At 35.8% G+C, this 22,016-nt stretch overlaps 2 protein-coding genes across 2 annotated transcripts in view; one reads left to right on the top strand and one right to left on the bottom strand.

Moving 5' to 3' along the window:
• LOC136818433 (uncharacterized) overlaps positions 1–7,772 on the top strand; it is a gene marked incomplete in the record, with an annotated part of 10,327 nt that extends 2,555 nt beyond the window's left edge. Inside the window, 4 exon segments of the mRNA XM_067074771.1 lie at positions 1,019–1,420; positions 2,118–2,285; positions 4,694–4,884; positions 7,411–7,772. Coding sequence (XP_066930872.1) covers positions 1,019–1,420; positions 2,118–2,285; positions 4,694–4,884; positions 7,411–7,701 — 1,052 coding nt within the window.
• Positions 1–22,016, bottom strand: part of LOC136818475 (RNA helicase Mov10l1-like) — a 120,037-nt gene that overhangs the window by 10,761 nt on the left and 87,260 nt on the right. The gene's annotated exons all lie outside the window — the stretch shown is intronic.

Below are 22,016 nucleotides of genomic sequence, written 5' to 3'. Positions count from 1 at the left end.
TCATCATTTTCAAAAATTTTCTTTTGACTTTTTAAATTTGTATTATCAATGCCTATCACGTGTAAAAATTTGAAAATGATTGAATAAATAGTTTAGAAGTTATCAGCACTTTAAAAATTTGGTTTTAAGCGATTTTAGCTGGGTTTTATGTCATGTTTCACTATAAAGTCATAAAACCTGATCTGGACAACCTATGACCCAAAAATTTTGCACAAGTACTCTTAATAAGATTTTATTAAAAGTCAGAAAGTTTCAAGTCGTTTAAAAAATTTTTCTCCGAGATATAAACAAAAGAACTCCAGCGTGGTAGATTCTACCCCCCCCCTGGGGCTAATAGGGTAAGGAACGTTCTTAGAACGCTAGAGAACGTTCTTGAACGTTCCTGATCGTTCCCTGTTATTTATTAGTTTAGGAGTATCTTAAAACGTTAAGGAACATTGCAGAACGTTCAGAAAAGTTCACGAACGTTCCTGTACGTTCCAAATCGTTCCTAAACGTTCCTATTGAGTTATCTTAAATATTAACTTTTGGACGCTGAGGATCGTTCGCGAGCGTTCTGGAACGTTCTCAAACGCTCCTGAGCATTCTAAAACGCTCTCGAATATTCTGGAACGTTCCTGAGCATTCTGAAATGTTCCTGAACGTTCTGGAACGTTCCAGGAACACTATGAAAGGTTCTTGAACTTTCAAGAACGCTTGAGAACGTTCCATTTCGTTCAAATCGCTTGTGATGACACATATTTCCGTGATTTTCCGCCGGGAAAATTAATTTTCCTTTTCGAAAATCGGGCTCCGTCACATTTTGGGTATCACTATTTTGCACCTTTGTGCAAAAAATCAGAAAAAACTATTGAACCAATCTCGAGAAAAGCTGGTAACAGACGGATGGACGGACAAAGGTTAATTTAAAGGACCTCTGAGGTAGGTACAAAAATTGTCGGTAGAAAAGTAATTTTGAATTAAAGCTTTTATCTGATTTTCCATATCTAACACCCGACAGTATTGTTTAAATCTACAGAATTGTCATTGGCGAGGGAAGAGTGCAATCAGCGAATCACAGAGTACTTCCAGAAGTGTCATTTTGAAGCAATGAGCAATGACAGAGAAATGATGGAATACAAGCCGCTTGCAAAACAAGAAGATAGCGCATTCTTATTCCCAACAACTATCCGACGATTCTTAGCGGGTAGTAGAGCCGAAAGACTTTTCATCGAGTCTTCAGACTACGATTTTATCTACGAAGTCGGACCAGGAATGGTGACCCCAGATTTCAAAGAAGGACAAGAAGAATGTAGATTTTATTGCACACCCACAATGAATATTGGTTTTTGTTATGTGTTTGATTCAAATAAACAAAAATTATCACCTGCAACTCTGCAAGCAAAAATGTTTGCCCAAATAATGGATCCAATCAAAGCTGGTAAGTTAGACCTATCAAACGGTCTGAAGTTAAACCTATCAAACGGTCTGAAGTTAGACCTATCAAACGGTCTGAAGTTATATCTATCAAACGGTCTGAAGTTAGACCTATCAAACGGTCTAAACCTATCAAACGGTCTGAAGTTAGACCTATCAAACAGTCTGAAGTTAGACCTATCAAACGGTCTGAAGTTAGACCTATCAAACAGTCTGAAGTTAGACCTATCAAACGGTCTGAAGTTAGACCTATCAAACGGTCTAAACCTATCAAACGGTCTGAAGTTAGACCTATCAAACGGTCTGAAGTTAGACCTATCAAACGGTCTGAAGTTAGACCTATCAAACGGTCTGAAGTTAGACCTATCAAACGGTCTGAAGTTAGACCTATCAAACGGTCTGAAAATAGACCCATCAAACGGTCTGAAGTTAGACCTATCAAACGGTCTGAAGTTAGATCTATCAAACGGTCTGATTATAGATCTATCAAACGGTCTGAAGTTAGATCTATCAAACGGTCTAAAGTTAGACCCATCAAACGATCTGAAGTTAGACCTATCATACCTCCCTGACCACTCGATTTAAAATGAGAGAATCGAATGTCTATGGAAAGAAGATCATGAAAATAACTTTTTTTAATGAAACCAAAACTACCTCTGCTGAAAAGAGATAAGTTCCTATTTTCATTTCATACCATGCAGGTTCATCAGTGTTCACAGAGCTTGAGAAACGACAAGAATCACAAGCAGCCTTGCCAACAAAAGATGTGAACGACCATGTATTAGCTTTACGTCTGAATCGATGGCCCGAATATGTCCATGAATGTATTAAAGATCAACTTTCAGATGACTTTTTTCGATCTATTAAAGGTACGTTTCAAATGGGCTTTTCCAGAAAAACAAGTGATACTTTTATGGACCTACCTGGTTATGCATTTAACACATTTATAATTGATATCTACGTGAGCATGACCATTAAACAATCATTCAGAACACAAATAGTGACGATCTATTAAAATTAGTCGTTTGTTTCTTATAAAAAAAAACGTTGAGAAACCAAAATTTTATTCTCTTGAAATATTCTTTCATATTAAAGACTTTGTGGGGAAAAAAATATCTATCTAATCAAAAAATAAGTAATTTGACTAAGAACATTGATGTATGCTTATTAATAGTGGTTCTTATAGATAAACATGCGTTTTTGAGCCAACAAAATTTTTTTGCAAAAATCTGCTTGAGCCATCTTTTACCTATGATGGTACCCTACTTTCATGCAAAAAATCAGAAAAATTTAATGATCCAATTTTTCACTAAGTCCAAAAACCCCGTTTTTGAGCCGTTTTTTGGCCCAAATTTGCCCAAAAATGTTTTTTTTCGAAAATTCGGGCTCCCTCACATTTTGCACCTTTGTACAAAAAATCAAAAAATTCCTATGATTCAATCCCGAGAAAAGTTGGTAACAGACGAACGAACAGACGAACGAACGAAGACAGGTTAGTTTATAGGACCTCCACCCCACCGGGGTAGGTCCATAAATTGAATATGGAGGGTGGAGGATGTAACATTTTTTTGAAATTTACCCCCCGGACATTTGACTTTTAACCCCCCCCCCCGATCAGCAGGTCTAACCCCCGGACAAGCATCAGTTGGACCCCCTAGACATACAAAATCACCCTCAAATAGAGCAAAATTACGCAAAAACAGAACAGGTTTACAAAGACGCAAGGCAAATTTTGTAGTTTTTCACTACCCCCCCGGACACTATATCCTGCACCCCCATGTACGAACATTTTCTGGAAGAGCGCAATGTACACCGTGGTAATCAAAAAATGCATCACTCACACTGTAAACTATTACAGTAGAGTCTCCTTAACTTGAACAAGCTTTATGACATCTTCAGTTAACAATAATACAATAATGACCGGTTAGTGAGGGCTGTACTGAGAAATATTGCCCAAGGTCAAGTAACGACCGAGCTTGCGAGGTTGTTGCGTTGACCGAGAGCAATATTTTCTGTACAGCCCGAAAAAAACCGGTCATTATTGTATTTGTTAACCGTTCCCTTCAGCTTCGATTGATTTTTAGCACTTTATCCAGAAAAAATAGCGAAATAAATCGAAAAAATCAAGCGAAAAGAGATCAAAAATAGTTAAAATTTATGACGTCAGAAATAAAAAATGAGAGAAATGATGTCAACGCAGTGTTCATTTTCCTTTGAAAAAAGTGACGTCGCAATGAATTTTCCTAACGTTAACGACGGGCAACTCTGACCAGTGTAGGCCCGTCGTCACGCGAAAGGAACCAATTGCATTGCGCAAAAAGCCGTGTAGCCCGCTCCGAAAAAGTAACCGGTTAACAATACTTTATAAACGTTACTCCATAACTCGAAGTTGTTCCTTCACTCGGATAAATTTTGTTGTGAAGACTCCGCTGTAGTTTGCCTGAACTTTTACCAAGGAATTGACCAAGTTAGTACTGATCTATAGACTGGGGTTGTTTATAACATTATGCAATTATACAGTACTAGGTGTTATATGTTTATGCAACAAAGACCACAAGTAATATGTCCTCTGTGTTGTATAAAGTAGCGTGGTGCCTTGGCAAGCACTAGGGAGGCAAGATTGGAAAATCGGCAATTCGGCGCCCCTTTACTAGAGAAAATTGTGGAAAAATAACGCAAATGAAGCTAGCGCGAAAATTTTCGACATTTCTCCGTTTTCAAGGGCTAAAAACTGGCATTTGTGTGGTAAAACGGGGAGAGGGGCACTGAAATCGGTGTTTTGAAGAGCCTTTTTGCGCCTCTCCCTTTTCGGCGCCCCCCAAAAAAAACCGCCTGCCACCATGCTACTGGTTGTATAGTATTGGGCTTTTCCAGAAAATTTTTTTAACCTTACTGTTGAGGATACCGATTTTTCGAAGAATCGACCCCCTGGATATTCTCTCTTATAAAGATGTATACCCCTGGATATCGTATTTTTTTACTTGAAAAGATGCTTTACCCCAGGATATCCGCTCCCTTGTAAATATTGAAGCCACTGATTATCCACTTTTGAACAAAAATCGTTAACCCCCTAGATATCAAATATCCTAACAGGGGGTGCACGGACTATTTCTGGAAATGCTCATTGTGATAACTATTACGGGGTAATTGGAGTTAATAATATTAAATTCTTTCAGTTTCCATACCTTAACAAACCATCGACCTCGTTTAAATTCACTTAGCTTCACCAAAATTTGACATGATTTTTTTAAATAAAATTTTCCCTCTCCTTTTCTAGAGAAACCGTTATATCTGGTATGCAAATCACATCCGAGCAGCTCTGACGAAAACAAAGATTATGAATGGAGATTATCATTCAGTGTTTTGGAAATTGAAATCGCAAAACTAATTAATGACAATCTAAGAAGATCATACCTGATGTGTAAACATTTATTGGCAAAGGCAAAACTATTGAGATTCCCAAGAAAGGTACCCAAAATTTGTTAACAGATTTTTGAAACCAGCAATCTCAGTATAAAATTTAAAAAGAACTTCCTATACTGATTTAAAAAAAATCGTATATACGTTTTTTCAATAACATCAATAGTCTGTGAATGACAAAGTGCTCTATACCAAGGTAGAGCTGAATTAATTTTAAAATGTATATTTCTTCAAAAATCAAAACAAAATTACAGCTTGTTTCACGCCTTATAGACGATCACGACGATCATCAGATGTGTGATGAATAAAAAATTTTTGAACAAATTTCTGCTCTAAAAACATATAAAAGGACGATTAATTGACAGGTTGTAAAAGTGATAAATAGTAATAAAAATGAGTTAATTGGTTAAAAAGTATGTATATAAATTGTGTCTAGGGAAATTGGTTTAAATAAAATGTTGATTTTGATAATAAAATACAATAAAGGAACGTGAAAGTTATCACCCATCTGGGGGGACTGTTTTGTAATTTTCCGATAAGAATTTGTTAACGTATCGGCATTTTGAAATTAATTCGGATTTTGTGTTAACGAGTTCACGCTTGGAGGTGATTATATTCACTTTTTCAGTTAAGCATAAATTGCAGTTTTTTGAGCCATTTCTGTAGGGCGATGAGTGGTCGGTTATTTCCCAGGAGAGAATTGGTTCCACTCCATTTCTTTTCAGATCCCAGTAGTGGTTCGATAATTGGGTGTGATTGGTAGATTCTTCGTGGTTTAAGGTAAACTTGTGGGTGTTCCATCTGGTTTTGAAGGTGTTGCCCGTCAAGCCGATGTAGTACTTTCCAGCGTCGTCATTGGAAGATTTGATATGGCATTGATATATAACATCCGACTGTTGGCATTTTCCATTTAACGGGCAGATGGTTTTGTTGCGGCAGTTGCAGTCAGTGTTGTTATTAGGTTGTGATGGTTTTGATAAAACTTTTTTGTTGTGGGTGGAGATGATACCGGACATATTAGGTAAGCAACTATAGCTCACTTTAACACTGTGTTAAAACCATCTGCCTGTTAAATGGAAAATACCAACAGTCGGATGTTATATATCAATGCCATATCAAATCTTCCAATGACGACGCTGGAAAGTACTACATCGGCTTGACGGGCAACACCTTCAAAACCAGATGGAACACCCACAAGTTTACCTTAAACCACGAAGAATCTACCGATCACACCCAATTATCGAGCCACTACTGGGATCTGAAAAGAAATGGAGTGGAACCAATTCTCTCCTGGGAAATAATCGACCACTCATCGTCCTACAGAAATGGCTCAAAAAACTGCAATTTATGCTTAACTGAAAAAGTGAATATAATCACCTCCAAGCGTGAACTCGTTAACACAAAATCCAAATTAATTTCAAAATGCCGACACGTTAACAAATTCTTATTGGAAAATTACAAAACAGTCCCTCCAGATGGGTGATAACTTTCACGTTCCTTTATTGTATTTTATTATCAAAATCAACATTTTATTTAAACCAATTTCCCTAGACACAATTTATATACATACTTCAGTGCTGTAGGAAGCATTTTCATATTGGGGGGCTGAAGTTTAGTGACACCGCGAGGGCCAACCATGGTTTGGCCCGAGGGGGAAAATTTTGAAAATTTGAGCTCTAGATTGCTTAAAAATACACTCAAAACATGCACAAATAATTATGACAAATTAAAAAAGAAAAACTTTGCATTTTGCAAAATAACCATTTTTGAAAAAATTATTGGGGGGGGCATAGCCCCCCCTTGCCCCCCCAGTTGCTACGGCACTGTACTTTTTAACCAATTAACTCATTTTTATTACTATTTATCACTTTTACAACCTGTCAATTAATCGTCCTTTTATATATTTTTAGAGCAGAAATTTGTTCAAAATTTTTTATTCATCACACATCTGATGATCGTCTATAAGGCGTGAAACAAGCTGTAATGTTGTTTTGATTTTTGAAGAAATATATATACGTTTTTATATGAACTTCCAAAACTTTTGAAATCTCCGGATGTTATTAACTTTTTGGGCTTAAAATTGTTCTTAACATGTTCTTACGTTCGCCGTTCGCGAGTATCTTTGTGCAATTTCTTCACAAATAAGGTGTTTTAGGGTCCATAATAGTGAAGTTAAGTAAATCGGTAAAATCACGACGACGAACGAAAATTTAACAGGCTAGTGAGTTTCAACCAATTAAATTTCGTATTTTCACTAGCCTATTACATTTTTCGTCCGTCGTCGTGATTATCCTGGTATGCTTAACCTCAGTAATGCCTTAGAATGTTTTTTAACTTGTTCTTGAAATGTTTTTTACCATCAAAGCTATATGTTGTTATATAGTTTGGTCTTAACATGTTTTGATTTGAATGATTAAGGTACCTCTTCTATTTACTTTAGTTTTTTTTTTTTAACTCTAACTTAAAAACGTATTCCGACTATAAATTTGAATATAAATAAAACCATATATAAAACACTCGTATAACAATCATATAACTCCGGAGGAAAATAAATCTAATTTCTCTTTGCTTTAGTGCCACGTCAAATCGTACGAGCTGAAGACAGTTTTCATGTGGTTATCAAGAGAATTGGACACTTTTGAAGGACAAGAATATGATCAAGTTGAATTAACATTAAGCATATTTCAAAGACTACTCGAACATTACGAAGAACAAAATCTTCCAAATTTCTTTCTTCCACAACAAAACATTTTGGATACAAACAAGGAAGAAAAAATGATCGAAGGAAGGAAATTTTTGAAAAACTACTTCAGTGATGAATACCATATTGCTCAATTGATTGAGATTCTAGGCAAGAATGGATGAACTTTATTTAACTCTTACAATGACGACATCAGATACAGATATTAAGTAGTAAAGAAAAGTAAAGAAATTGACTTGAACAGTGCTCGAAGTGAAAAATCTCAGTCACACGTTTATAAACTATGTAAGAACATAAGGCTTCCACTGACCAAAATACAAAGGAGAAGTTAAAAATATTTTAAGGCTTTGCGGACTTAAACGCCCGATTTCTCAGGAAAATAAACAAAGGAACATTCTTTAGCTTAAAGCTCGAAAAATTTAAAAATATATAAAGGCTTTTTATAAAACGAACAAGACGACTTAAAGTCGAAAATTTCGCCTAGAATTTAAACTACTTACCGGGTGCCTCAGAATAAACTTTGGACGTTTGGCGAGCCACTGAGGCCGAACAAAGTCTTGTTTAGACTCAAAACCACTTTTATTAGAAAGATGACATGCTAACTTAAATTTTGCGGTATAACTTTTTAAGTTTGGTCAAGTAGTTGTCAAGTTATAAGCTTTTGAAGTCAAAATTCACTTTTCGAAAAGTGTAAAAAACACGTAAAAAAAGGTGTATTAAATTTATGCAAATAATGAAAAAATAGCTCAGTATTTGACTTATTTGACTTATGTAAGTTGACTTTTCGAAAAGTGAATTTTAACTTCAAAAGCTTATAACTTGACAACTACTTGACCAAACTTAAAAAGTTATACCGCAAAATTTAAGTTAGCATGTCATCTTTCTAATAAAAGTGGTTTTGAGTCTAAACAAGACTTTGTTCGGCCTCAGTGGCTCGCCAAACGTCCAAAGCTTTTCTGAGGCACCCGGTAGGAAAAACAAGAAGTAGAGATTGAAGCCAATTTGAAATCTACTTTACATCGAGCCTTGATGAAACAATTTTACAAGAACAACGAGGCTTAAAATCGCTAAAAAAGAGACCAATTTAAGAACAACTGTTGTTTAATTTTTAAGAACTAATAAACAAAGGTAATATCACCGTCTATCAAAAGTTATTTATTTGATTCTTATAAAGCAAATGCTTATATAAGAAAAATGAATATGCTCTTATTGTGTGCCATTGCTTGTTTACTTTGTAAAAGCTAATTACCGAAAGGTATATCACCGTCTATCAAGAGTTATTGATTTGATTCTTATAAAGTATATGCTTATAAGAAAAATAAATATGCTCATAATGTGCGCCGTCCCTTGATTACTTTGTAAAAACTAATTACCGAAAGGTAAATCACCGTCTATAAAGAGTTATTGATTTGATTCTTATAAAGTATATGCTTATAAGAAAAATAAATATGCTCATATTGTGCGCCATCCTTTGTTTACTTTGTAAGAACTAATTACCGAAAGGTATATCACCGTCTATCAAGAATTATTGATTTGATTCTTATAAAGTATATGCTAATAAGAAAAATAAGTAAGCTCATATTGTGCGCAGTCCCTTGTTTACTTTGTAAGAACTAATCACCGAAAGGTATATTACCGCCTATAAAAGAGTTATTGATTTGAAAAAATAAATAAGGTCATATTGTGCGCCATCCCTTGTTTACTTTGTAAGAACTAATTACCGAAAGATATATCACCGTCTATCAAGAGTTATTGATTTGATTCTTATAAAGTATATGCTTATAAGAAAAATAAATATGCTCATATTGTGCGCCATACTTTGTTTACTTTGTAAGAACTAATTACCGAAAGGTATATTACCGTCTATCAAGAGTTATTGATTTGATTCTTATAAAGTATATGTTTATAAGAAAATAAAGAAAAAATCAAAACTGTGGAGCTAAAGACACAAAGATATATGACGTAATCCAAAGAAAACCCGCGAAAATCGTCCGTGGTTATACGAGCGTGAAATTTGTATATTAAATTTAGTGAGTTCGTCCACCGTATCAAGCACTTTCGTTTTCTAATTTTTTTTCCGATGACACCGCCGCCGCAGAAAGGCTATCGTAACTAGGTCACAGTGTGGATGTAAACCACACTGAAACGACCGCCTTCCATCACGCAATCACGCATCTTATCTGATATTCCGATGGCGTATTGGCGGCCGCCCACGCTAAAGCTCTAAAGGAGCGGACCAATATACCATCGGAGACCTATAGTAGTCATCGTTTGATGTACCGCATCACAGTCGTGTCTAGCCGTCCTTACACTTTTTGCTTGACTATCGGTTGCACCCGACTGAATTTAGCATGAAAATCTCTGCTGCCTGAGAGGGCTTGAGAAATATTCAAACCTTCGATTGTTGGCTGTTTTTGGTTTATTTTGGTGGATTTATTGAAACTTGACAGTTTCATTACTTTTTCAGTATTATATTTAGTACCTAGTGTAATTTCTTAGTAAGTGCACCAAGTTAAAAATGCTTGACATTGCATGATTATTATCTTTTGTTATTTATTTGTTTTTGGTGGTTGACTGGTTTTATTTTCAAAGGCCAAATCAAAGAAAGCATATCAGGTATGTTTTATTGCCCCCGCAGGAGCGTAGCGACGAGGAGGCTCTCATAGTTTCACGCATAGATATTGGACTGGAATCTCAAAATTTTGCGAATTGTTTTGTTGTTGTCGCGTAAGCATTTCCGTAGTTAGTCTCTTCCGTAAATGTTCGGTTTTTTTCCGGGACGGTAGTATATATTTTCATATTACGTTATATGGTATTATCATTATTACATATTACAATTTTAGCTTTGATTTAGGTTTGAAAAGCTGAAGCGAGTGTTATAAATGCAAATCAAAACAGTGTATGATATAACACGAATTACAATATTACTTGTGCAAATCAAAACAAACAAAATGGCAGACTGGTTATGATGATGATGAGCTGATTCATTGACTAGAAAAAGTGTTTTGTATCTCAAATTTTGTTTCTTGTCTTTGAAACTGAATACTAACTAACTACTGTAATTTAGTGAGATGTTCACTTCAGCAATGATTTCAATTCTTTTTCCAGAATCTTTAAAGAAATTTGCTTAAGTTTTCAAATGTACATTTGATATTTTTGTTAAAACTCTAATTTATTTTTGTCTATCATTTTATTGATAAACTACCTTTATTGTTTATAGGGCTTCTTGAGCTTTAAATACCATCATATGGTCGTAACTCGAGAAAGTCCTTCTTAACTTAGTAAAACAGGGTTCTTGGTTGACTTTTTCTTTTGGTCTTCAAAATAATTTACCTCACTTAGAGTGTTTTTACGTCTTTTCAGTGCGGTAAATCTTTTTGAAAAACCTGAAAAAAGTTTGCTTACTCGTTAAACTTTACATGCGCACGTTAAACTTTTTCATGCAGTTGTGATAGCCTAAATAACTTACGCTCCAGTGGTTTGTTGAAATAGCTCCAAATTCTGGCTTTCTAACTTAGGAGAGACCTTCCCGAAGGCATTTAACGGTGGTTAGACTAGGTACACAGACAGTCATACAGAAACACCATAAAGGGAAAGTATATCGCTAGCTATAAACTCAAAAAGTCTAGCTTCCTGAAGGCACGTCTCTTCATTGTATGCGCTGCGATCAGCTTGGAGAAAAGATTGCATCATGAAAAAGGACTATGCACTTGAAAAGAAATTTAGGCGAATTTTAACTTTTCTCGACTGTACGTCTGAATGAACCACAATGGCATTCCTTTACTTTTCTTTTGACCAAAAACATAGAAGATTTTGCTTGAGAAGTGCAATCCCAGCGTACGCTAGTGGAGCCCGGGCCTTAGGATAAGTGAGTTTCTATTTCACCCAACTTAAGATGGCGCAGAACTTTTTGATAAATTTTATACGCAGTATCCTCTTGACTATTGTTTATTAGGCAAAGTAGCAATAGAGAAATGTTGAAATATAGCAGCCAATGAAAAAAAACAAGCTATTTCTGACTGGTTACCTTGTGGATTTATTCACTGCGTATGTCCATATATTTTGCCTACAATCTAAGATGTCTGCGACATTAGGTATTAGAAAAGGTCTATTTAGTGAATAATAATCATGACATATATCGTTATAAGAAAGAAACTAGGAGAAAAAACAAACAAACAGGAGATGTGAAAATCAGTAAGATAATGATACCATAACTTTTTAAATATATTTTTGAGAGGCTTTTCCAGCTTTTCCTTAAATTTTATTAAGTTATCAAGCTGCATGAATTCTTCAAGTATGTATTTTTTTATAATAGAATATAATCTTTTTTTTCAAGCAAACGCCTCAATCAATCAATAATTAAATCAATCAATTATTCCTGATTATTTTTTAATGTTTAATATTTAAAGCATTAAAGCTTTATAAGTGCATGACATGATCTTTATGTGGGGGCATTTAGTGAAAGCTATGACTAGTTTAGTTTTACCAATAATTTTTATGTTGGAATTTCAAACTGCTGCATTCCAATTTAGACCTTTCGAGCCTGTCGACCGCCCTCCATGCAGAGCAGCGGACCGCCCAACCCCAACCGACATCAACAAACTTGTTGATCATGACCTGTGTGTTGTTTATTTGGAAAAGCCAGAATCCTCCTTCATCAATAAAAAAGTTGGAGGGAGGTTCCCATTTATTGTATCAGTATTTTGGGGACAAAGCTTTTATTTTTTGGTATAACAGAGGACCATCTTTGCCTGTTTTGCCAAACTCTATTTTAAGAGGCTGACATGCATATTTCAGGTAGTGAAAGATCTAGTGCAGGTGCAATTTTCATTTGGTGTGTTGAGGCAAGCTTAGTGATTCTACAAATATCAAAAAGTTCACATATTGCTGTATAAGTTGGACTAGATTGAGGGAAATTTGGCTCATGGCCACTCTCTTTTAATCGTTTAGTTCGTGACATTGCTTGTTTACGTTTTTAGGCAGTGAAAGATTTTGAATAGGTGAAATTGTCGTTCGATGTGAGGAGACAAACTTATTTATTCTAGTAGCAGCAAAGAATTCGCATTTTATTGCTATAAATTGAAATGTAATTGGGTTTGGGTTTAGAGCCACTCTCAATAAATGTTTAGTTCGCGTCCTGCTTTGTTTACATTTTTCAGTTCGGAGCACTATGTAGAAATCGCACGGGAAATTTTTTTTGCACGTGTACTCTTAGTTCGGGACACTAGTAACTTTTTACCGTCCCCAGACTCTTTCTAAATTTTACGAACGCGGTCAGGAGAAATTCCGTAATCCAAAGGTTCCAGATGTTAAAATACGCCCGACCTTCAGAGCAAAGCGTGTCGTAGCATATTTCTACATCTGGTACCAGATAATCACGCATCACACTCGCGAAAGAGCGCGCGCACATTATTAACGCTTACATGTCATGTACCAGATAAACATGTCATCTCCAGTACATTTTAGATTATTCATTGAAAACAGATTACAATATAGTCATTTTTCATGTCTCGATTATTCAATTCCGAATAAAAGACATTCAGGGAAAAAAAAGAGAAACACCTGGGTAATCTAGTTAAAAAAACCGAAAGTAAATGGTAGACAAAGTAATGAGCCAAGGCAAAACGAGATTAGCGTACCACTATGAAAGAAACCGCCTCCGGCGGTCGATAATTTCGCTAAGCGAAATTAACAACGGGTAAATGTTTAATGACAGGGGGAAACCCTTAGAACCCGTGACATCTTTTATAAAACGCAACCAAACCAGCAGGTCCATTTCAAGGAATGAAGTATTCAACCCTATTATTATCAAGCTTTTTCAGATTTTGTATTCTCAAGGGGGGGGGGGTGTTTTCCACCAGCCTTGCATAACTTTTGATCTAGAAAAGATATGGACTTGAAATTTGGCAGAAATGTTCTCTACCATAAAATGAATTCATAGGAAAAAATTTGGGTTGATGACGTCATCATAAAGGTGATGACGTCATCACAAAGTTTCACAATTATCGCTGACCAATGAAAAAGTACTATTCAATAAAATAGCAATTAAAGTTGAACGAATGGAGATTTTTCCATTCTGTTTTGAATTTCTAAAAGCCAAAAAGAATATCTTTATCATACTTGCCGGTTTTTAACATACTAATAAAATTGAGGTTTAAAATCCATGCAGAACATGAGTAAATTTTTTCAAAAAACACTGACGTCATTTTTGATGACGTCAGCAGTTTTTGAAAATTTTTAAATGATTTTTTAAAATTTATTATTGATACCTAAAACCTGTCAAAATTTGAAGTCAGTTGGTTGCCTAGATCAAAAATTATGCTAAATTTAAGATTATGGGATTTTACAGGGTTTTAGCTGGATTTTATGATATATGCCTGCACAAAAAAGTCATAAAACCTGATCTGGTCGGTGTATAATTGTAAAATTTGGTATACATGCTGCTAATAGAATTATATTAAAAGTCAAAAACTTTCAGAGTGTTAAAAATTTTTTTCAGTGAGCTATTAGCAAAAGAGTGCCAGCCTGGTGGAAAACACCCCCCTGATAAAAATAGGGTTAAAGATTTTCTCGCAAGGGGTTTTTTTTTTGCTTAGACCTAGGAAAATTTTTCATCCATAGGAATCAGGTTTGGTTGCATCGCATAAAAGATGTGACGTGTTCTAAGGGCTTACCCCCTACTCGTAATACCTTTCGACTAATGGTTTCTAATATTTTAGTAAATTTTCCCTGAATGATTTGTAGATCACATCTTGAATGATTGTTAAATTAAAAATATTGAAGAAAAAAAGATAACACTTTATAAAAAGATGCATTTTTAATTTTCCATGGTCATTAGAAGCGACTTGAAAAACAATTGAAATGGAACGTCCCAGATAAAAGAACAAGACGTATGGAACATCCTGAGACGTCCAAGAAAGACGTTCTAAGAACGCTAGCGAACGTTCTAGCTCATCTACTTCATTTACTAGTTTAGTATAGTATTAGAACGTTAGTGAACGTTCGCGATATGCCGCTGTTCAGGGTACGTTTTTCAACTCCATGATTCCCGGGTAGGGTGATAAAATCACCAAAATCTCTCGTAGGATACCTTTTTGGGGAAAATGTGGAAAGTCCATTTTTCAAACCTCAGCGGAACACCTCCGTCGGTCGGCAAGGGTAGTATTCCTCGCGGGAACGCTCCCAATCTGAAGTTATTAGCCTTTGTTTGAAAATGACAATCTTTTGCGTGAGTTCGAGAACATCCAGGGACGTTCATTAACATCAACGTTCTTGAACGTTCTGGTCGTCGCTTGACTATCAAAACGTTATGGAGCGTTCCATTTCATCTGTATTTCAAATTCGTTCCAAAGAAAATTCAAATAATAATGGCCAATCCTCAAAACTTTGTTTTTCAACTTCTGTTAATTTCCTTCCTGATTGAAAACTTTTTAAAGCCACAATCACCCTCGAAATATATTGAGATTTTAGTGTATTTTAACGTTTTTCATAATTTAAAGTTCGGGCGAGAATTGCTATTTTAGCACTTCCACTTTCTTCCATTTAATATTTCGATTTTAGAGGGGTTTGATGGCTTCTAGGCTATATTCCAAGCCTCATTCGAGCAAATTTGAGCTTTTAAATCCTGAGATCCTAAGGTACTAAGTCTTAAGTCTCAAGTTAAATCTCAGAGTTAAAACTCTACTTTCCAACTGTAGTTAAAGGTGCTTAAAAATCAATTGTGGTGCTTAAAATTACACTGGGAACTCCCCTATGTCTCAAATATTTAGTGTAAGAGATTTGAGATTACCTGATCCCTCTTCGGGACCAACTAATCACCATTTGGGATTACCTAACCCCTCTTCGAGACCAACTAATCCTCATTTGAGATTACCTGATCCCTCTTTGGGATCAACTAATCCTCATTTAGGATTACCTAATCCCTCTTTGGGATCAACTAATCCTCATTTGGGATTACGTAATCCCTCTTTAGGATCAACTAATCCTCATTTGAGATTACCTGATCCCTCTTCGGGACCAACTAATCCTCACTTGAGATTACCCGACCCCTCTTTGGGATCAACTAATCCTCATTTGGGATTACGTAATCCCTCTTTGGGATCAACTAATCCTCATTTGGGATTACCTAACCCCTCTCTGGGATCAACTAATCCTCATTTGGGATTGCGTAATCCCTCTTTAGGATCAACTACTCCTCATTTGGGATTACGTAATCCCTCTTTAGGATCAACTACTCCTCATTTGGGATTATGTAATCCCTCTTTGGGAACAACTACTCCTCATTTGGGATTACGTAATCCCTCTTTAGGATCAACTACTCATTTGGGATTACGTAATCCCTCTTTGGGATCAACTACTCCTCATTTGGGATTGCGTAATCTCTCTTTGGGATCAACTACTCCTCATTTGGGATTACGTAATCCCTCTTTAGGATCAACTACTCCTCATTTGGGATTACGTAATCCCTCTTTGGGAACAACTACTCCTCATTTGGGATTGCGTAATCTCTCTTTAGGATCAACTACTCCTCATTTGGGATTACGTAATCCCTCTTTAGGATCAATTACTCCTCATTTGGGATTACGTAATCCCTCTTTAGGATCAATTACTCCTCATTTGGGATTACGTAATCCCTCTTTGGGATCAACTAATCAACATTTGGGATTAACTAGTTCCTCTTTGGGACCAACTAATCCTCATTTGTTGAGAAATCTAGTCTTACATGATCCTCTTTTGGGACTAAGTAGTTCTGTACCTAGTCCTTGTTAGTCCCTTTTTCTAGACCAACCAATTGGAACTGCGTGATTCTAGTTAATCCCTCTTTTAGGATTACTTAATCACTATTTGGATCCTTTCTCCCAATTCACATCAAAGGCTTATGGTATATTGTTGTTGTTGTTGTTGTTGTTGTTGTTGTTGTTGTTGTTGTTGTTTTCTTTTTCTTTTCTTTTTTATTGTTTTTTTTTACTCGCACGCGTGCGTTTTTTGTCTGGTGTGGGATTTTATTATTTTGTTAGTTACACCCGTAAGTCCCGCCAAAGGCGGGGCTTACGCCCCGGGCCCCGTCAAAAGTGCAGTGAAGTTCAACTTTAGGGATGCTATAAATCCGATCAACTTTGACGTTTTAAGTCATCACTTTGTGATAAAGCTATGTTCTTAGCTAAGAACATGCTTATTAATAGTGATTCTTATAGATAAACATGTGTTTTTTGAGCCAGCAAATCTTTTTTTGCAAAAATCTGCTTGAGCCATCTTTTACCTACTTTCGTAAAAATCAGAAAAAAACAATGATCAAATATTTCACCAAGTCCAAAAAAACCTTTTTTAGCCGTTTTTTAGCTAAAATTTACCAAAAAAATGTTTTCCCAAAAATCGAGCTCCGTCACATTCGAGGGCTTATAGTTATGCCTCTTTGTGCAAAAAATCATAAAGAATGAAAGAGCAAATCTCGAGAAAAGCTACAAACTAAGTAATTGATAATGTGCTTTTAAAAAAATATCGAATTTCGCCAGTTTTTCAATAAAAACACGCCAAGCAACCAAAATTTCATGTCTAAACACACATATTTTTTTAAAGTAAGCCCTTATGAGCAAAAAAAACATATATCTAATAAAACAAATGAGTAATTTGACTAAGAACATTGATGTTTGCTTATTAATAGTGATTCTTATAGATAAACATGCCTTTTGTGAGCCAACAAATTTTTTTTTGCAAAAATCTGCTTGAGCCTTCTTTTACCAATGATGGTACCCTACTTTCATGCAAAAAATCCAACTTTTCACGAAGTCCAAAAAACCTGTTTTTATCCGTTTTTTAACCCAAATTTGCCCAAAAAATTTTGTTTTAAAAAATCGGGCTCCGTCACACTTTGGCCACTACCATTTTGCACCTTTGTATCGAAAATCAAAAGATTCCTATGATTCAATCCTGAGAAAAATTGGTAACAGACGAACGAACGGACGGACAAACACATAGGAACTCCACCGGGATAGGTAAAAAAACAGAGGTCCTGCACGCGAGAAGTGGATATAAAATGTTATCCCGTAAGTTCGGATATGCCCACGATTGTTTTGAAATCAAAGTATCTAGTATTTGGTATTTTAAAGCGCGTCATGTCGACCTTAAATTCGTAGATACTGCTTTTATATTTCTTCTATTCTTATAAACTGATGATACATTTGACGCTCTCAATGTGACGTTTTACTGCTCAATAAGTTCCCGCTTTCGGTTAAACTGAAATCGCATTCAAACTTCCTGAAAAAAACTCATAATTGACAGTTTATTGTTTACTAAGCTAATTTTATGGTGAAGATTTCAATTTCAAGTCACATTCTCTGATTCAATTTGAAGCATAAAAAGGTATTTACGAGAAATCTTCCAACTAATCGATGTACTCCCGTGGTTGATGAAAACTAATTCGAATTCCCCCTCCCAAAATGCACTGTAAGGGTCGAAATCAGCAAAGATGAGAAAAATTGCACTCTGAGGATGTAAAATTTGGAAAATCTGACTAAATGCATTTTCGCCCAAATTTACTCAAAGTTTCTCTGCACTGTCAGGGTCCCATTTCAAAGGTTTAATTTTTGAACGTACGGTCGTTTTCGAATCGAGTGCCCCCGGGTCATCAAGCAATGTACGTTATAATGAAAGAAACAAGGTTCAAATTCACCCGGCAATATGCAGAAAAGTTAAAATGTGACCACTTATTGCTTTTCAAGCTCCAACCCAATTTACGTTACTGGACTTACTGGCAATATGCATTTCAAAGAAACACGTCTGACCCAATTCCATATATCGCCAAGAATTTGTACTCCTTTGAAATTGATCGGGTGATAAAAGTCATTTCTCCGAACTCTAAAACTTTTTGGGAAAGTTTTGTCACATATATTTGGCCTTTCAAGATACCTTTACAGGGCAGTATTCTGAAAAGCTAAAGAATTTCACACCTGTAGTTATTGACAAGTTTTGTGACAACTAAAGTATTATAACATCCGCTATCTTTGTACGTCTCTTCGTCGCTGGTATAACGGTGAATTGCACAGTCTTTCAAATAGAGATATTTAGCCCATAATCTTGTGATATGTCAGAGCGCAGTACAGGGCCTATAGTTGGTATCGACCGCCAGCAAAAATGATCTGTCGGGAAAAAAAAGTTGACAAGTGTGCAGGTTGCTCAATTGATGAAGATTTTAGGTCAAAATACTTAAGTGTCATTGTTTTTTTAAGACACAGTGGGAATCATTCGATGTAATAGTCGTGAGGACAATAGATCCTAGTTTGTGCAAACGAAAACCAAACAAAAAACTTTGGGAGAGAGGGGATCAATATAAGAGCCCCCCCCAGCGGTTGGCGTGATGGCGGGTTTTTCGTGGTGTGATGGCGTGATGTAGGATTTTTCGTGGCGTGATGGCGCGAAATTTTGAAAAAAAACGCCGTGATGGCGTGAAAATGAAGTGCCGGCGTGATCGTGAAAATTATATTTATTACTTGAATCGTAATTCTATGTCCATATTAGCCAATTTAGAGAGTTTAAATTTCAAAAATTGTTGGTCGGCCCCAACTATGGTGGGGCCTCCTATATAGATCTCATTTTAAAACATAAAAGAAACGGTGCAAACAGTTTTATTCATCTGCCATTTATCCTTGTAACTTCCAATTGTCTTTAGCAGTTGCTAGTTAGTCTTCAAAATAAAGTCGAATGCTATGAGAGGGTCGAAAATTGAAAATTTCTCCCGTCGGTGCAAACAATGTTGCGCTTCCTCCGTAACTAACATTTTCTCTATTTCTTAGATGTTTATTCTTAGATGCATCAAAGGCATCAGGTCCTTTATTTCAGGAAAATATATATTTATAGCAAAGCCTTAAACCGAAAGAAGCAACAGGTTTATTATGAGTAATATTGAGCAGATTGGTATTGATCAAAGGAATCCTGTGTTGTATAAACCATATTTTGGAAAAAATAGACTAAATGGGGCGATTTTAGCCATACTAAATTGAAAATTTCTCCCATCGGCGCAAACCATGGTTGCACCTCCTCGTTCCCCTTGTGAAAACTATTCACGCTAATTCACAATCAATGCCCATGGGTACCGTCAACTGGGGACCAGGGGTATGGTTCCTCACGTTTTTACCAAACAAAGCTACCTATACTTTTAAAAGATTTCCATTTTTTTTACATGAATTATTTTTCAAATTTAATTGTGAAATGGGTCCTAAAATAGCACTTTGAGCCCTTCAAAATTCAAAAACTTTCTCCGTTGCCCAACCATGGTGGGCTTTGTCAATTTACTCAAATATACCTCAGCCCACAAACTGGGGCCCTTTGATGTGACCCACCAGTTGTCAAACTATTTTTGATATGCACAAGTTAAGATTAGGTAATTTTTCCTATCGGTAACACCCCAAAAAAACTGGAATTTGACCCCTGTGTATTACTAAAAATAGAAAAACAGAGGTCCAGATTTTTCGGATGTTTCCGATAGGAAAAATGATATAATCTTGACTTACGCGTATGAGAATGCCGGAAAACGTAATCCAAGTAATGGACAAAACATAGTTTATCTTTTTAAATACCTTATAATACGATTATAATTTTTTTTCATCATTTATTAAATTTGGTTTCTGAAATCTCGAAATATCTTTAAGACACGTATAGGAAAAGTGGGAAGAATAAAATTTATTTGATAAAAGATGTAAACTGTAAAATGTTTAGTGTCGAGAATAGAGTGTACTTAATCTTGCCGTTGTGGCCAAAACGCTATTTTTGACGGCTATTTCATTTAGGGTTCAATATTTATTATAATTTGACGGGGATTTAAAATGGCGGATTTGAAGATTTAAACACGAGAATCACTTAACCCTTTAAGTGCCACGGTCATTTTTTCTAAATTTTTTCTAAAGAAAATCGCTAGTTCAAACTTAAAAGGCTTATTTCTCCGGATCTATAAGGAGTTAGAAGCTCGTTTATAGTCCGTTGGATAGCTTAGAGTCTCTTCTTTCTTTTAGGCGCCTTCGCACCGCCTGATTTAGGAAAATCGGGTTGGGCGGTGGCCGCTGCGTAAACCTGCCTGAATGATAGAAAGGTGCCCAGTGGTAAACTTCAAATTGATTCAGGGCCAAATTTGGAGGTTCTTAGCTCACTCCTTGACCAAAAATGGTCAAAAATGGTCAAAATCTTAAATTTTTTTTTGACTTTTTAGCTTAAAATCTCGCTGAAAAGACTCACTTTTGATTTCTTTTTTGCTTGACCATGAAGCCCAATCCGATTCCTACGAAGTAGACCGAAAATGACGATTTCTAACTCAAACTGGGCATTACATACATAGCCCATGTCTGATATATACGACATTGGCACTTAAAGGGTTAATATTTGACCTTAAAATGAAGATCTTAGTTAATGTTTGACTCGAAAGGTTATGTTAATTTCAGTGGGAATTTTATTGGACGGCGATGGCTGATATTAGCGAGTTTATTTATTTTCAATTCTAAAGACAGTAAAGTGACTAAAGCGATTTGGAAAAACCCGCAGTTCTGAACCACAAAATCGAGGGCGGTAAAAGTACTAATTTACTTCAATTCAATTCAATTCAATTCAAAGTAATTTATTCGCCTGCATATCATTAAAAATTTACATATTTCAAGTTCGTATAAATTAGGGGAGGAATAAAGGCCAGGAGTCCATCCAATAGACTGATATATACCGTCTAATCAAATGGAATGAACACCTGGTCGCGTGAGCTGGTCATGTCGAATATCATTATGGGGGGTTATTAAAATTACTGTCGTCCTCAGTCAGTCAGAATATAGACGACTTAGAACCTTACCGTCTCCGTCGCTTTAAAACGTAAATACATAAACTCACTATTAAAGGTGGGTATTTAAATCAGCGGATTAAGATCAAAACGTCTAAAAAACTTCAAATCTTCCGAATCTAACCCCTACTTAAATACAGTATTACTTCGAATAAACGCCCGGGGCGTTTATTTAATTTTTTCGATTTTAGGAGGGGCGTTTACTTGAGGGGGCGTTTAAAAGAAGGGGGCGTTTATTAAATTATTTCAGTTTCAAGTCGAATATTTAGAGCAAATATACCCTTTGTTTTAGTTCTTTATCAGGATGTTAGGGCAAAATTTCTTTGGTTCAACGACTAAAATTGCATTGAAAACTGCTCTGGTTACAAGAAATGACTAAAATCTTCGTTTTCAAACCCAATCAACACTGGTATTGAAGTATTAAAGTCACAAGTTTCTAATAAACGCCCCTCCCCTAAAGGAGGCGTTTATTTGAGGGGGCGTTTATCAAATAATTTCCCTTTTAGGAGGGGCGTTTATTCGAGGGGGCGTTTAAAAGAAGGGGGCGTTTATTCGAAGTAATACGGTACTACACTTCAGGTAGGAAGAATGAACCAGCATTTTTATATTAAATTGGAGAAGATTTCTGATATAATGAAGACGTTGGTCATTGTTACAGCATTATTCTTG

This window comes from Clytia hemisphaerica, unplaced genomic scaffold (genome assembly GCF_902728285.1).
Source record: "Clytia hemisphaerica strain Z4C2 unplaced genomic scaffold, Clytia hemisphaerica genome assembly, whole genome shotgun sequence".
In the NCBI taxonomy this organism is placed as follows: domain Eukaryota; kingdom Metazoa; phylum Cnidaria; class Hydrozoa; order Leptothecata; family Clytiidae; genus Clytia; species Clytia hemisphaerica.
The sequence above is the reverse complement of the archived record's forward strand: the minus strand, read 5'-3'. Positions and strand labels throughout refer to the sequence as shown.